General features: G+C 37.1%; 1 protein-coding gene across 3 annotated transcripts in view; it reads right to left on the reverse strand.

Annotated features, from left to right (window-relative positions):
* Positions 1-13,579, reverse strand: part of LOC138815304 (ran-binding protein 17) — a 210,685-nt gene that overhangs the window by 191,397 nt on the left and 5,709 nt on the right. For 2 of the 3 annotated variants that reach the window (XM_070004641.1, XM_070004642.1), the window contains exons 2-6: positions 10,814-10,960; positions 6,641-6,731; positions 3,815-3,981; positions 2,613-2,678; positions 207-311 (exon numbers count right to left, since the gene is read on the reverse strand). In XM_070004641.1, coding sequence (XP_069860742.1) covers positions 207-311; positions 2,613-2,678; positions 3,815-3,981; positions 6,641-6,731; positions 10,814-10,960 — 576 coding nt within the window. The remainder of the gene's footprint in view (positions 1-206; positions 312-2,612; positions 2,679-3,814; positions 3,982-6,640; positions 6,732-10,813; positions 10,961-13,579) is intronic. The other variant, XM_070004640.1, reaches the window with a different exon arrangement.

Consider the following 13,579-nt stretch of genomic DNA (forward strand, 5'->3'; position numbering starts at 1 on the left):
CTTTGGGTTTTACCTTACAGAATCCAATGAGTAAAAGTGAAGTTTTTGAAACTTTTTCTAGATTAGTATGAATTTACTACACTTAATATATATAACAATGCTTTTAAAAGGAGAACTGGGGAAGGAAAAACCAATTTGAAATTATTTTCCAACTCTTAAAATTTCCTAAATACTTTAAATAGAAATTAAATTATTAAATAACTTACTTCTTTTAGAAGAGAGCATGCTAGTACTAATATGTCTTTGAGAGAAGTGTCACGAAATGAGGTAGCTATTTTCCTGTGTTTTGCTGAAGGTCTAGAATAATCAACCTAAAAAGACCAAGATGAGTGAGTAACCAAACCTACCAAAAGGAATAGCAAATCCTGGAAATAATTATTTAAAAAATCATAAAATACAGGTCTAAAACCTCCCCAATAAGTGACTTTCTCATGGCTAATCAAAGAGTCAAGGCAGACTAGCTAACAACCCAGGTTTCTAGACTGTTTCAATTCAGTGAGCTTCTCGCAGAACACACTGACCCAAAAATTAAAAGGCAGAGTTGATTGCACTTTCATAGACAATGTGAAATAAGCTGATCATAAAGCAACAGATAATATCAACTGTGAAAACAGTCACCCTAATTCATATTATGCAAGTAACAACTTTCCATTCCACAGATGCCCCTGTAAAATGAGAAATCTATACAATACCCTTCAAATTCTAATATTCTAGAATTAGTCGGCTGAACTAGTTATAGAAAAATCCTTCCACAGGAAAGTGAATATGCCTATCATTGGTTTATGTCTCTTAATATTCTAAAAATGCCATGTGAACTGGTATTCTGAAAAGAGAAGCAGAAAGTATAATCAGATAATTTATTATGTAATCAACAGCTTCCTTCTAAATATCTTATTAACTAAAAGCATGTTTTTCTACTTTTGGCAGCGTCGGGGACTGGATTCAAGATTTTGTGCTTGGTAGGCAGGCACTCTACCTATTGAACCATGCCTCTAGTCCCTTTTTGTCTTGGTTATTTATTTTCATTTTTTGTGCCACTGCTGGAGCTTCAACTCAGCCTGGGCACTGTCCTTGAGCTTTTGTGCTCAAGGCTAACACTTGTGCCACAGCTCCACTTCCGGCGTTTCAGTGGTTTATTGAAGATAAAGAGTTTCACAGGCTTTCCTGCCTGGCTGGCTTAAAAATGTGATCCTCAGATCTCAGCCTTCTGAGTAGCTAGGATGATAGGCATGACCCACTGGCACCTGGCTTCTCTTGGTTATTTTTTGAGATATGATCTCACTTTAAACCCAGACTAACCTGGGCTGCATTCTCCTTCTCCTGTTTGTCCTTGTCACTGGGATGACAGGCATGCACCATGGCATGAAGCCATTGTGTTACCTAGGGCTAGATTAACAGGCATGTACCACACAGCATCTAGCCAGTGGTAGAAATAGAGGTCTCTACAATTTCTTTTTGTCAAGGCTGGCTTCAAATCATGACCTCCAAATCTTCACCCTCCAAGTAGCCAGGATTTTAAGCTTGTGCTACTATGGCCAGCTTAACAAAATATTTTTAAGAACTTACAAGCCTACAGCTTAAGTAATATAAAATGAAGTATGTTTAAAACTATACTGTTCTTGTGAATATAGCTCAGAGGTACAGTGCTATTTACTAATGACTTCAAGATACAACACACATATAAATGGTATGTTAGGATGAAACTCCTTTGTATACTATTTGAAGATAGGGAAAAAAAAAAACATTTCTAGCTATACCTACTGCTACAACAATGCTTTTCTCACCCAGCAGCTACCCATATGGTCGGCTATGCCTACCTTATGCTCCCAGCCAGCTTGTCAGGTGGGCTAAAGTATACATGGGATTGCGTGGAACTGTCTGATAATAAAGTGAATCGTAGAGTTTAAAAACTGTCATCATCTTGGTGTGTGTGTATATGTGAGTGAGACAGAGAAAGAGAGAGAAAGAGAGAGAAAGAGACAGAGAGAGAGAGAAGGGATGGACTATATATATAAGTACAGGACCCCACTGTGCTGAGATCTATGCATGTTTGTTTAACAAAGTTGGATGCCCCAGCATTTGGCCAATAGATGTTAAGAATTATTATCTTGATATGAAGACTTCCCTTTACTAGTATGAAGTGACCTTCTTGGTCTCCTTCAATTAATTTTTATTTAGACTCCACTTTGTTGGTATGAATATGTCTACTCTTTGGGCCTGTTTTTGATGATTCCTTCTGAGTATCCATTGTTGAGAATCAATTCATGAAGTTGCTTGTCTTTTAGTTGTAAGTGAATAAAGGTTTCTCTTTTGCATATGACATCTCTTATGGTTCATTATAATTCTATATATGAGCACCAAAGAATATTGATCCACATGCTCATGGAGCAGAACCATGCCGAATTCCCTGCTCTTCATAAAACATTCTACTGTTGCTGGTAGCATGGAAGCATTCCTCTACCTCTCTATCCCACTAATAAAACAAGACATACACAAAAGACCTGATCAGTACACAGTCTGATGTCACACAGAAATACACTTAACACACATAAGCAGCAAAGAAGCAACACCACATAAGCAAACTTCCTGTCCCATTAGATGGAAAAGCTTACCAAGTTCATTTCCTGAGTCAGCTCAGAAAGGATCATCACCCCTATTACACAGTGCTCCACAGTTCCCTGCGGAGGAAAAGACAAAGTTAGCCTAAGTGGAAATACATGGTTGGTTCTTAATGTGTCAACTAACTTTAAAATACCAACAAAATACACAACAGTATCTCTCTTAAAATAGTTTAAAAAATCACTATGAGTTATACAAATAAAGGAATTTCAAGCTCAGTTTTTTTAACAAAAAATTCAGACTCAAAGAAGAAAATACTTACTTCTCTCTACATGATACTCTATAAAGTGTCTTCAACACCACGGACGCATAATAATCTAAGCTTCAGAATATGAGTTTAGTATTTTTTTAAAAGGCCATAAATAAGAATGAGCAAACGGTTTTAGTTCTTTCTATTTGTCTGAAGCCTACTATGACAGCTACCTCCAACAAAGCATTTAACTGGAGGGATCTGAATATATCAGATATTAACTAAAATAATTTTATTGCAATTAGGATTATGTTCCTATGAAAAAGAACATGTATCTTTAAATATCTGAATCAACCCAAGGAAGAGGCACACAGGAGGCAAAAGCACATTCATGACTAGGCTACAGGACATACAATCACCATGTAGAATAGCAAGTGCAATTGCTGGCATATGTAGTGACCTATTGGGTTTGGGGGGTTTCTTCTTTTTGCCTTCTTTCTTTCAAGTATCTAAGTTAAATACACTAAATATTTAATATGTATATACTATGACTTCAATAAGTGAGATGAAAAAGATTCTTAAGAATATTGTGCAGTCAACTAAAAAACACAGGATTTGTCAAGAAGCTAACTATAGGCTTTAGTATGTCGTTGAGTGACCTTGTATAAATTATTGAAGACTCAGTTTCCTTACTTACAAAATGAAGCTCATGTCACAGGGCTATACTGAGAATTAAATCAGATAACGCATAAAATGCATTATGTACATGCTTTGTATATATGCAATATATACCTACATTATAAAGAATATTTGCTTTTTCTTCTGAAGTTAGAAATGGTGTGGCAGTTATAGAACAGTGTGAGTTTTTACTTACTGTTAATAAACAATAAAGAAACCAAAGATCAAATAAGTGGTCATTACTAAAGGCCTGGTAGATATACTATAAACAATTCAAAACTAAAAATAAGTACTGATGGCTCTAATAATTTAACAATGCCTTCTTACCTGGAGAAATTTCTTCACATCAGCAATAATTTCTCTGAAGACAAACTGGTCTTTCTGAACCTCAAACCACCCCAACTTAGTAATTTTAGCAATAACTTGAATAAGAGCTTGAATGACAAAGGGAGCCAACTTAGGTTGTGATGCCACATAATTCAAAATATAGTTTCCTATAAAGAAAATATTTTATTATTGGACTTTTGAGAAACATAATATGAAAATCAAGTGAAGAAAAAAAGAGGAGACATATAAGATATGCTTGCTGACAATGAGTTAATCCCTACGCTCAAGATAGGTATTTTATATAGTCAATTCTATGAAACTTGTTTTGAGGCAAATCTGTTCCATGGCATTTTGTTAAATTAAGGGATAATTTGAGTATAATATAAGTATCACTTTCCCTTAATAATTCCATTTACAAATAATTGGTAGGTAAATGCAGAAAGGTGCAAGGAAGCCAAAGGAACCAAACCTCAAACATCTACCCAAAACCTCATGTCACGCCACGTGCAATCAGCCACGTCCGTCCTACATCAGAAGAGTCCTTCTATCACTTCGTAAAAACTCATACAGCCCTAATGAGGAGTTGCTGAGAGACAGGGGTGCAGCTTTGTGGTAGAGCACCCGCCTAGCAAGTACAAGGCCAGAGTACAATTCGAGAAAGGCAAAGGGAAATAAAGAGAAAACAAAAACTAATAAAGGAAGCTCATCAATTCTACTCTTTTCCCCCAAATTTCATTCATTCTTTCTTAAGTTTGAAGCATAGATACTCTCCCCAGTTTGTGAGGCAATATCCCAATAAATCCATTCTAAATTAACACTATCCTAGGTTGAAAATGCATTTTAGGCACCTAATCTATAGAACATCACAGGTAGCAAACCATGCTATATAAAACAGTGCTATGTAAACACCCTCAAGGTCCCTGGTGACTGGCAAATGCAGCTCTCTGCCTCTAGCCAGCACCACAAGATGGCACACAGCACACATCCAAGTTCAAGTGTTGACATGAATTTTCCACTGGACGTGTACCACTTTTGCATCATAGTAAAGCAAAAACAAAACAGCATCCTAATTCAAATCTCTGTTAAGTCAAGGAACATCTGAATTCCTATTTCTAAAAATGTTTGCATTTTAAAAATATAAGTCAAATAGACAATCTGAATTCTTGTATAAAGAAATGCAATCAATAGTTAACAACATTCAAGTACTAGGCCCAGATGGGTTGGTTCATCAGTTAATATTACAAAATACTTAGTAAGAAATTATACCAATTCTTTATAAAATACTCCAACAGATAGAAGGAATTGTTCTTAAGTCACTTAATCTATCTATCTATCTATCTATCTATCTATCTATCTATCTATCTATCTATTTTTAGTAGAACAGAGAATCAAAACTAGGGCCTCTTGCAAGGACTAAGCTTGTCTATGCAACATTATCTTAATACCCAGACCAATGACATCACAACAAAATTATAGACTAATATCTCTCATGAATACAGAACTTTAAAGTAAATAAATAATGATAAATAAATAAATAAATGATAAAGTGGGATTTGTATTAAGTATGCAAGGCTATTTAAACATTTGAAAATCATCAATATAGTAAAGCCTAAAAATCACATGATATCAACACATTCAGGAAAATCACTTAACTCTCAAGCCAACTCAGAAGAATTTCATCAACTTGTAAATTAGTACAGCCACTATGGAAGTCAGTCTGGAGGTTCCATAAAATACTAAGAACGATTGTATGATTCTGCTGTTCCACTCTGGAGGAAGGTAAGTCGGAATACAACAGAGATGTCTACATGCCATGTTTACTGCAACACTAGTTACAACAGCCAAGCTATGAAATCAGCATAGGTGCATATCATCAGATGAATGGATAAAGAAAATATAGTATCTGTACACCATGATGTATAATTCAGCCAGGAAGCAGAATGAAATTAGGTCATCTACAGAAAAAATGGATGGATCTGGTTATCTGGCTTAGTGAAGTAAGTCCAACTCAGAAAGACAAATATGGCATGTCTTCTCTAATATGCAGAATCCTAATCCATAAATAAAAACAAACACGCAAACAAAAAGACATAAACCAGCCACGCAATGGTGGCTCATGCCTGTAATCCTTTCTACTCAAGAGCCTGAGATCTGAGGATTGCAGCTCAAAACCAGCAGGACATCCATGAGTCTCTATCTCTAATAAGATACTCAAAAAGATGGAAGTGGAGCTGTGGCTCAAGTGGTAGAATGTCAGTCTTGAGGATAAAAAGCTCAGGGACAGTGCCCAAACCCTATTCAAGCCCCAGGAGTAGGGGACAGGAGGACAGGAGGACAGGGAGGCATGGAGACAGACAGACAGAAAGACACACACACACACACACACACACACACACACACACACGCACGCACGCACGCACGCACGCACGCACGCACGCACGCACGCATGCACGCACGCACGCACCCCTAATTGGGAAACTATATGGTGTGGAGGGATAAAAGGGAGAGACAAGGAAGGGTAGTGGGGGGTGAATACAATCAAATTGCACGTATACCTATGTGGAAATGTTATAAGGAAACCCAGTATTTTGCATAATTTTATAAATCACTTTTTAAAAACAGGAGGAACATATTAAAGAATCAATTACCTTGTAATATACTTTGAAATAATATGCAATAGATTCTAAAGCAAACAAATAAAGGAAAAAGGAAACAACAAAAAAGACAGAACCAAATAATTTGTAGACCTGCTAAGAGTACAGTATATCTAAAAGGAAAAGTTGATTTTTAAAGTGCTATTTGTTAAACAGTATATAAATCACTTACTGATATCTATCCTCTGTTCAACAGGTAAAGGGCTGATTCGGCTAACAAGTTTTGAAAGACATGTTGCTGCAAGGAGCTGAGCATAGGATGTCTGTAAAAAATAATCATTTTTATTACCATTGAGAAAAAAATAATCAAACATTATGATCAGGACTTTTTCTAAGCAAAACAGAGAATCTGACTGGGCAGATTTATAAATAAAACATACCTGAGACACATATATATAGAGGTGTGAATAATGACCACATATGCACATACAATCCCTTTTCAATGATCACTCGTCCATGCAGGGGTAGGTAGTCACCTCAACAAGTAATCAGCAAAAATAAACAATGACCAGTTTAAATAAAATACTCTTACTGGGGCCTGCCATTATGTCATCATATTCATCTGGTTCACTCTTCATTATGTTGTGATGATCGCTCCTTACAAATCACTTCCCATGACCTCTGTGATCCTTCAGACTACATCCTGACTGTACTTTCTCCCATCACCAATTTTCTATAAATGTGGAACTACCTTCAAAATCCAGTTCAGTTATTTACTAGACACCCCTCGCTCTGGAATTCCTTGCCAAGATAGCCCTTCTTTGTTTCTTTAGATCAGGCCTTGGCAAAAAAATAATCTGTGAATCCAATCAAGCATGCTTTTGCACACTTTGTGAACTAAAAATGGTTTTTTATGAGCAGTTGAAAAACAATCAAAATACATGAGATCCACAAAGTTTATTAAAACACACCCTCCTCATTTATTTACAGACTATCTATGGCTACTGTGACATAATGGCGGAGCTGACTAGTTAAGACAGACCACGCAGTCCTCACTCATGTCTACTACTCAGGGAACCCTGAAGTTCAACGATGTAGTTATAACTCTGCTGTCTCCATAACATGGCAGGCACCTTTCACCCTTACATCTACCATGAAAAAGCAAGGAAAACAAGAGAAAAGTGGGCTTTAAAAACCTGTATTTAGTTAATGGCAAAATAATAAGCTGTTTTTGCAATTGTACTATATCTATCTTAAAATAATACAATGTGTACTAACAGTACCAACCAAGTACTTACCACACTATTCCCAACTCAGAGAAAACAGATAGAAAAAGCAGAAAATTTAAGACAATCTTATCACAGAAAAATTTCTTTAAAAAACAAACAATAAAATGAGGCCGCAACCAAAGTGAAGTGTCCAAATGGCTCCTGTCAGCCAGGCAAGGAAAGCCTCTTAGTATTGTTGAATCAGTGAAGTCAATGGTGCTGCACTGTAGCAATGTTCACAGAGAAAATAAACTCGCAGTGAGAACAAATGCTCAGAGATGACCATACTGGAGCAATCCAAGTTGAAGACAACGAATGATTTCAGTGAGCAGATAACTGTTACTAAAATTACTCACACTGTTGTTATCAATATTTACTAACACCCTAATCCAGATTTTCATACTTGGAATGAAGCAATTAAAAACTAAGCTTCTATGAAGTCTGTGTAACTACAGAATATTTTCAAAGAGGTTGAAGAAACATTAATTATATAACCTTAAATAGAATCTGCTGGACACTGATGATAAAAATATATGGAGCAGAAAAATACTTACTTGAATATATAAACCATATATAAATACATATATATAAATATATATGCGCATATATACACTAAAGTCCATAATTATGCATTATTAGATGTGCTGTAGTGAATTTCTAAGCCCATCATAAGTTAATCAGAGGAATTAGCAATGACCTTTTGTGAATTTATCTCCATCCTTTGAATTTTAGTCACAGAAACTGAATAGTGTGTGTGTGTGTGTGTGTGTGTGTGTGTGTGTGTGTGTGTGTGTGCTCAAGGCTAGCACTCTAGCACTTGAGCCACAGCTCCACTTCTCACTTTTTTTGGTGTTAATTGGTGATAAGAGTCACACTGACTTTTTTGCCCCCCCCAATCCCCAATTCTCAGATCTCAGCCTCCTGAGAGCTGGGATTACAGGTGTGAGCCACCTATACCCAGCTGAATATCCTGATTTGCCCCACTACACAACAGTTTAATAGTTTATCATGTAAAGCTTTAGTAGCATATTATGTGAAGCTATATTGTAACTTTTTTAAATTCAGGGCTAAGAATAAAATGTTCCTGGATAGAAAGACCAGGCTACTGTTGTCCAATGTAAAATTACCTTTTATTGTAAACATGGTAATGTCTCTTGATGAATTCAACCTAAAACTCACAAAAAACAAACAATGCAGTACTTACACAAAGGTGACTGCAATGACCAACAACAAAGCAGCCACTGCAACAGGAACTAACACTGTCTGAATCACAAGGAATGCTAACCTTATACATGTCCCATAGTGCTTAAAGTTAAAACAAGGAGTGGTGAGATCTCTAATTCCAGATATATTTTCAAATTTCCAAACTACATCTCCAGCAGTCTGATGAACCTTGATACAACCCTAAAGGAAATTTCCATATTTCAGAATCCATTTAGCTAAGTAACTGAGGGCTTTTACCTAATCCACAATTGGAAATGATTAATCTGCAATGAAATGACATGCTCAAGGGCAGTATCAAGAGAAGCTTTAATAGAATTCTATAAATGCTTTCTAACTGATAAATGTGCTTAATTAAAAACAAATGCTTATGGACTGATATTAGTATCTGGCATTACCTATGTATCTGAAAAGGTATTTTCAAAGATGAAATAGTAACATTTCATTACAAATCAGCATGCAATCAATGCTGATGTGACAGGGAACACCTACTCTGAACTCCAACTGATCCTTAAAAGAACTGCTGTATTCATTAATAGACATGTACTGAAAAAATGTATTTGAATAATGTAGTTTGGATTTCACCAATAAAAATTTGTGAACATTTGTTTTTCCTCTTGTTATAGATACACAGTAGATCCTTGGTTTCCATGGAGATATGGCCCCTAAAACCACAGTGCTCAGAATACAGAGCTGAGCATTGTACCGCAGATGCTTGACTCATTTTTCCCATAATGACCAATCTTTGCAGAAGACATGCCACCTTTCACCAAGCCTACAAACCTTCTCGCTTCTCACTCTACCGTGCTCTTGGCACCGTTTGCTTCCCAGAAGGCTTATTTTTACAAAGCTGATGGCAGGGAGACACTCAACAGACACAACAATTTAAACATGACTAATGATAACACAGGATTAAGAGTGGATCTGCATCAACCAACGCTTAACATTCATGCAAGAATCAGAAACTGCATTTTAGAGTTTGCCTGTTGTTTTTTTGTTTTTGTTTTTGGTCGGTCGTGGGGCTTGAACTCTAGGCCTAGGCACTGTCCCTGAGTTCTCTAGCTCAAAACAAGCACTCTACCACTTAAGCCACCTCGCCACTTCTGGTTTTCTGGTTGTTAGCTGGAGATAAGAGTCTCACATGGTTTCCTGCCCCAGCTGGCTTTGAACTGCGATCCTCAGATCTCAGCTTCCTGAGTAGCTAGGATGACAGGCATAAGCCACCAGGGCCTAGCTGCTGTTGTTTTAATTAATTTACTTATCTTTGACCACACTTGGTCAAAAACCACATATAATAAATCTACAAGTAAGGTTGGCTTGCTTCCTGTTATTTCACAAAACCTCAAATCTACTGTATGTTCCTTTGCAGAGAATTTCTTCAACACTGCTCTAAATTGTAGTCTCTCGCTTTGGTGTCCTCCATACATTTGCTAGCTCTTATATATCTATACCCCAACCAATAAGCCACCTTAACTCATGTACATAACGCAAGTAAACAGTAGGGTGCTTGGTTTTACATTTAAGTATTTATTAACTGAAATGCTGAATGAATAGTTATGAATATCTAGAAAGGAGACAGGCAATAGACAGGACTATTCTCAATAATCATTTCAGGTTTCAAAGTTATTTACAACATAACTATATCACTTAAGATTTATTTTAATGTTTCTGAAGTGTATATTGCACTCAATAACCTTAGGAATCAAAAAACAATTTGCATTTATTCCTGGTTCCACTTCCTTGCTCTTCTCTAAGTTTGCTTCCCTGATTTTCAGCTCTTTCCCTGATTAATCTGATAGTAAAATCAGCTATAATGCAACAACATGTGGCAAAAACTACCAATATCATTGAATCTGACACATACACGTTCATTAACATTTCTCTTTCATAGTTAAACACTGTTATCACATACTTACTGTTCCTTGTTCTAGTAACAGCTGGCACTTGCTGAGACATTCTGGGCTGTCAATGAGCTCCAAGAGTGCTTTCTCAGCTTCTATCCTTTGCGTAAGATCAGACCCTATGTAGAGATGAGTACACAATGCTTCCAATTCAGCCAAACTCTTAAGGAAAAAAAGGTCACATTTTAGTTTATGATAAGGTAAATATATCCATGGAAAACAAGAGTTCAAAATTGTTAAAACAGGGATACAGGAGGGCCCATTGCAACAATGAGATGTACAAATCCTTATGTCGAAAAACGAACTTTACAACTTTGGGGGGGGGATGGGGGGGCGGGAGGATACGAAGGGATGGGAAGGGGAAACAAAGCAGGAGGCTACAATGCTTGATAAGAAATGTGCTCATTATCTTACCCATGTAATTGTAAGCCCTCTCTACAGTATTTTCACAATAAAAATATAAAAAAAACAAGAGTTCAAATATCATGCCTGTATATACATTCATTCAATATATATTTAGTGAGCTGCAACTAAGTACTGAAGGACACAGCAGCAAGTTAACTAGGCACACCTCCTATTTCCCCAATTCCTTATAAACTGATAGTAATATAACAGAATTCTAAGAGAATATAAAGGGAAAGAAAACTTGCCTAATCCAAGGAATTAGAGAAGGTACACCTAAAGTAACATTTATACAGAACTGTTCAAACCTGAAAGGGTAGTTCAAACATGAAAGACCAGAAGGTAGTCTAAGAAAACAGTATTCACCAGAGTAGTTCAGCAATAGAAAGCTTACCTAACAAGTGTAAGGTCCCAACCAAATTCAACCTCCACTACCACAAAATAATAATAGCAATTAGTTAATTAAAAAGTGATTGTGGCTAGTAAACAGTAAGGAAGAAATGCCAAATGAGGCCAGAAATAGGTAGGGGGAACAATCCAAATGGCAGATAACTCAATTTATATTAATTCTTTTAGGTTGGGAAGTTTTCAATTGTTTGCCTACTAAAAGAAGCAATTCCAAATATCTACTTTTGAATTCATAGTGACTCTATCATTTTTTGAACTGTCATTTTTTTGACTCCATGGTATTTATAACAAGGCAATAACTAATTATTTGCTAGCAACTGCCTTTTAAGAATAACTAATTCATTCTATTTACAAATATAATTTCATCTGAGGATATAGGACCAATGGAAACAGACGAATTTTTTTTCCCCATGGTACTATGGTTTGAACTCATGGCCTTATACTTGCTAGGCAGGAGTTCTATTAATGAACCACACCTCCAGCCCTATTTTTTTTTGGGTCCAGTCGTGGGGCCTGAACTCTTGGCCTGGGTGCTCTCCCTCAGCTCTTTAGCTCAAGGCGAGCGCTCTACCACTTGAGCCACAGCGCCACTTCCGGCTTTTTTTTCTGCTTATGTGGTGCTGAGGAATCGAACCCAGGGCCTTAGCATGCAAGGCAAGCGCTCTACCACTGAGCCAACTTCCCAGTCCTCCAGCCCTATTTTTTTGCAAGTATTTTTAAGATATGATCTTTGTCCTCACATTACATATGCCTGGTCCACAATCCACCTGTATGTATGTATGTAGGTAGGTAGGTAGGTACATACATAGGTAGGCAGGTAGGTACATACGTACGTATGTAGGTAGGTAGGTAGGTAGGTAGGTAGGTAGGTAGGTAGGTACGTAGGTAGGTAGGTATGTATGTAGGTAGGTAGGTAGGTAGGTAGGTAGGTAGGTAGGTAGGTAGGTAGGAAGGTAGGTACACAGGTACGTATCTATGTATGCACGCATATATTTACTAGTACTGGGGCTTCGACTCAGGACCTCACACTTTCCCTTGGCTTTCATAGCTGTCACTCTTCCTCCTGGAGCCACACCCCCACTTCTGGCTTTTTGCTGGATATTAGGAGGTAAAGAGTTTTGTGGATTTGTTGGCAGTGGCTACCCCCAAACCTCAATTCTCAGATGGTGCCCACTGTGATCTACCTGAGGCTTTGCATAGTTTCCAGGAGGACAGTATGGGCCTCCACGGGAGATGGTGATCTGGTGGAATTTTTGTCCAGGCTGGCTTACAACCTCGATCTCCCCATTTTCAGCCTCTCAAAGCAAGCATCACAGGCAGGAGACACCAATGCCCAACTCAACCTCAAAGAACTTGAAAATTAGTTCAGAATTCCTTTTCACTTAAAAGAATTTTTGTTAAAGGCATTTTACTAACACAAATGACTTTACCTGAAACTTGAATTACAAATTTATCCTTGAGGACAAAACTACTGTCATACATTTCAAAATCATGTAGGCAAATGAAGGTAATGGGAAATCTGGAGAAATGCCAATTTTGGTCCTTCCTACACTGAATTTTCATGTGGCAGCCTTACACCTACACTACTCTACACAGTCCCTCAAATAATAAGAACAGATGAGTATCACTGAAATGGAGACTCCCGAGGCTCTCTACATTCTTTTCTCCTCACTCCTCCTTAACTCACCACAGCATTTTGCACTTCATTAACTACGTTGTAGCCTTGGGAATTTGCTGCTAGAATGGAAATAAAAGTTCTGAAGTGTTGAGTTGGTTAAGAACCACAATGGACTACATTTCAGACATTTCCCCACCTAGAATGAATTTATAAGACCAGATTACTACTATAAATTATTGTTTACCACACTAATATTCACAGAAAAGTTTTTGGTTCATAAACACATATGAATTAGCTTATTTTCCTTTTTTCTGTTTTTTATTTTTTCTTCACCAGTTCTGGGGCTTGAACTC

Source organism: Dipodomys merriami, unplaced genomic scaffold (genome assembly GCF_024711535.1).
Source record: "Dipodomys merriami isolate MVZ:Mamm:240054 unplaced genomic scaffold, mDipMer1.0.p SCAF_636, whole genome shotgun sequence".
Classification (NCBI taxonomy): domain Eukaryota; kingdom Metazoa; phylum Chordata; class Mammalia; order Rodentia; family Heteromyidae; genus Dipodomys; species Dipodomys merriami.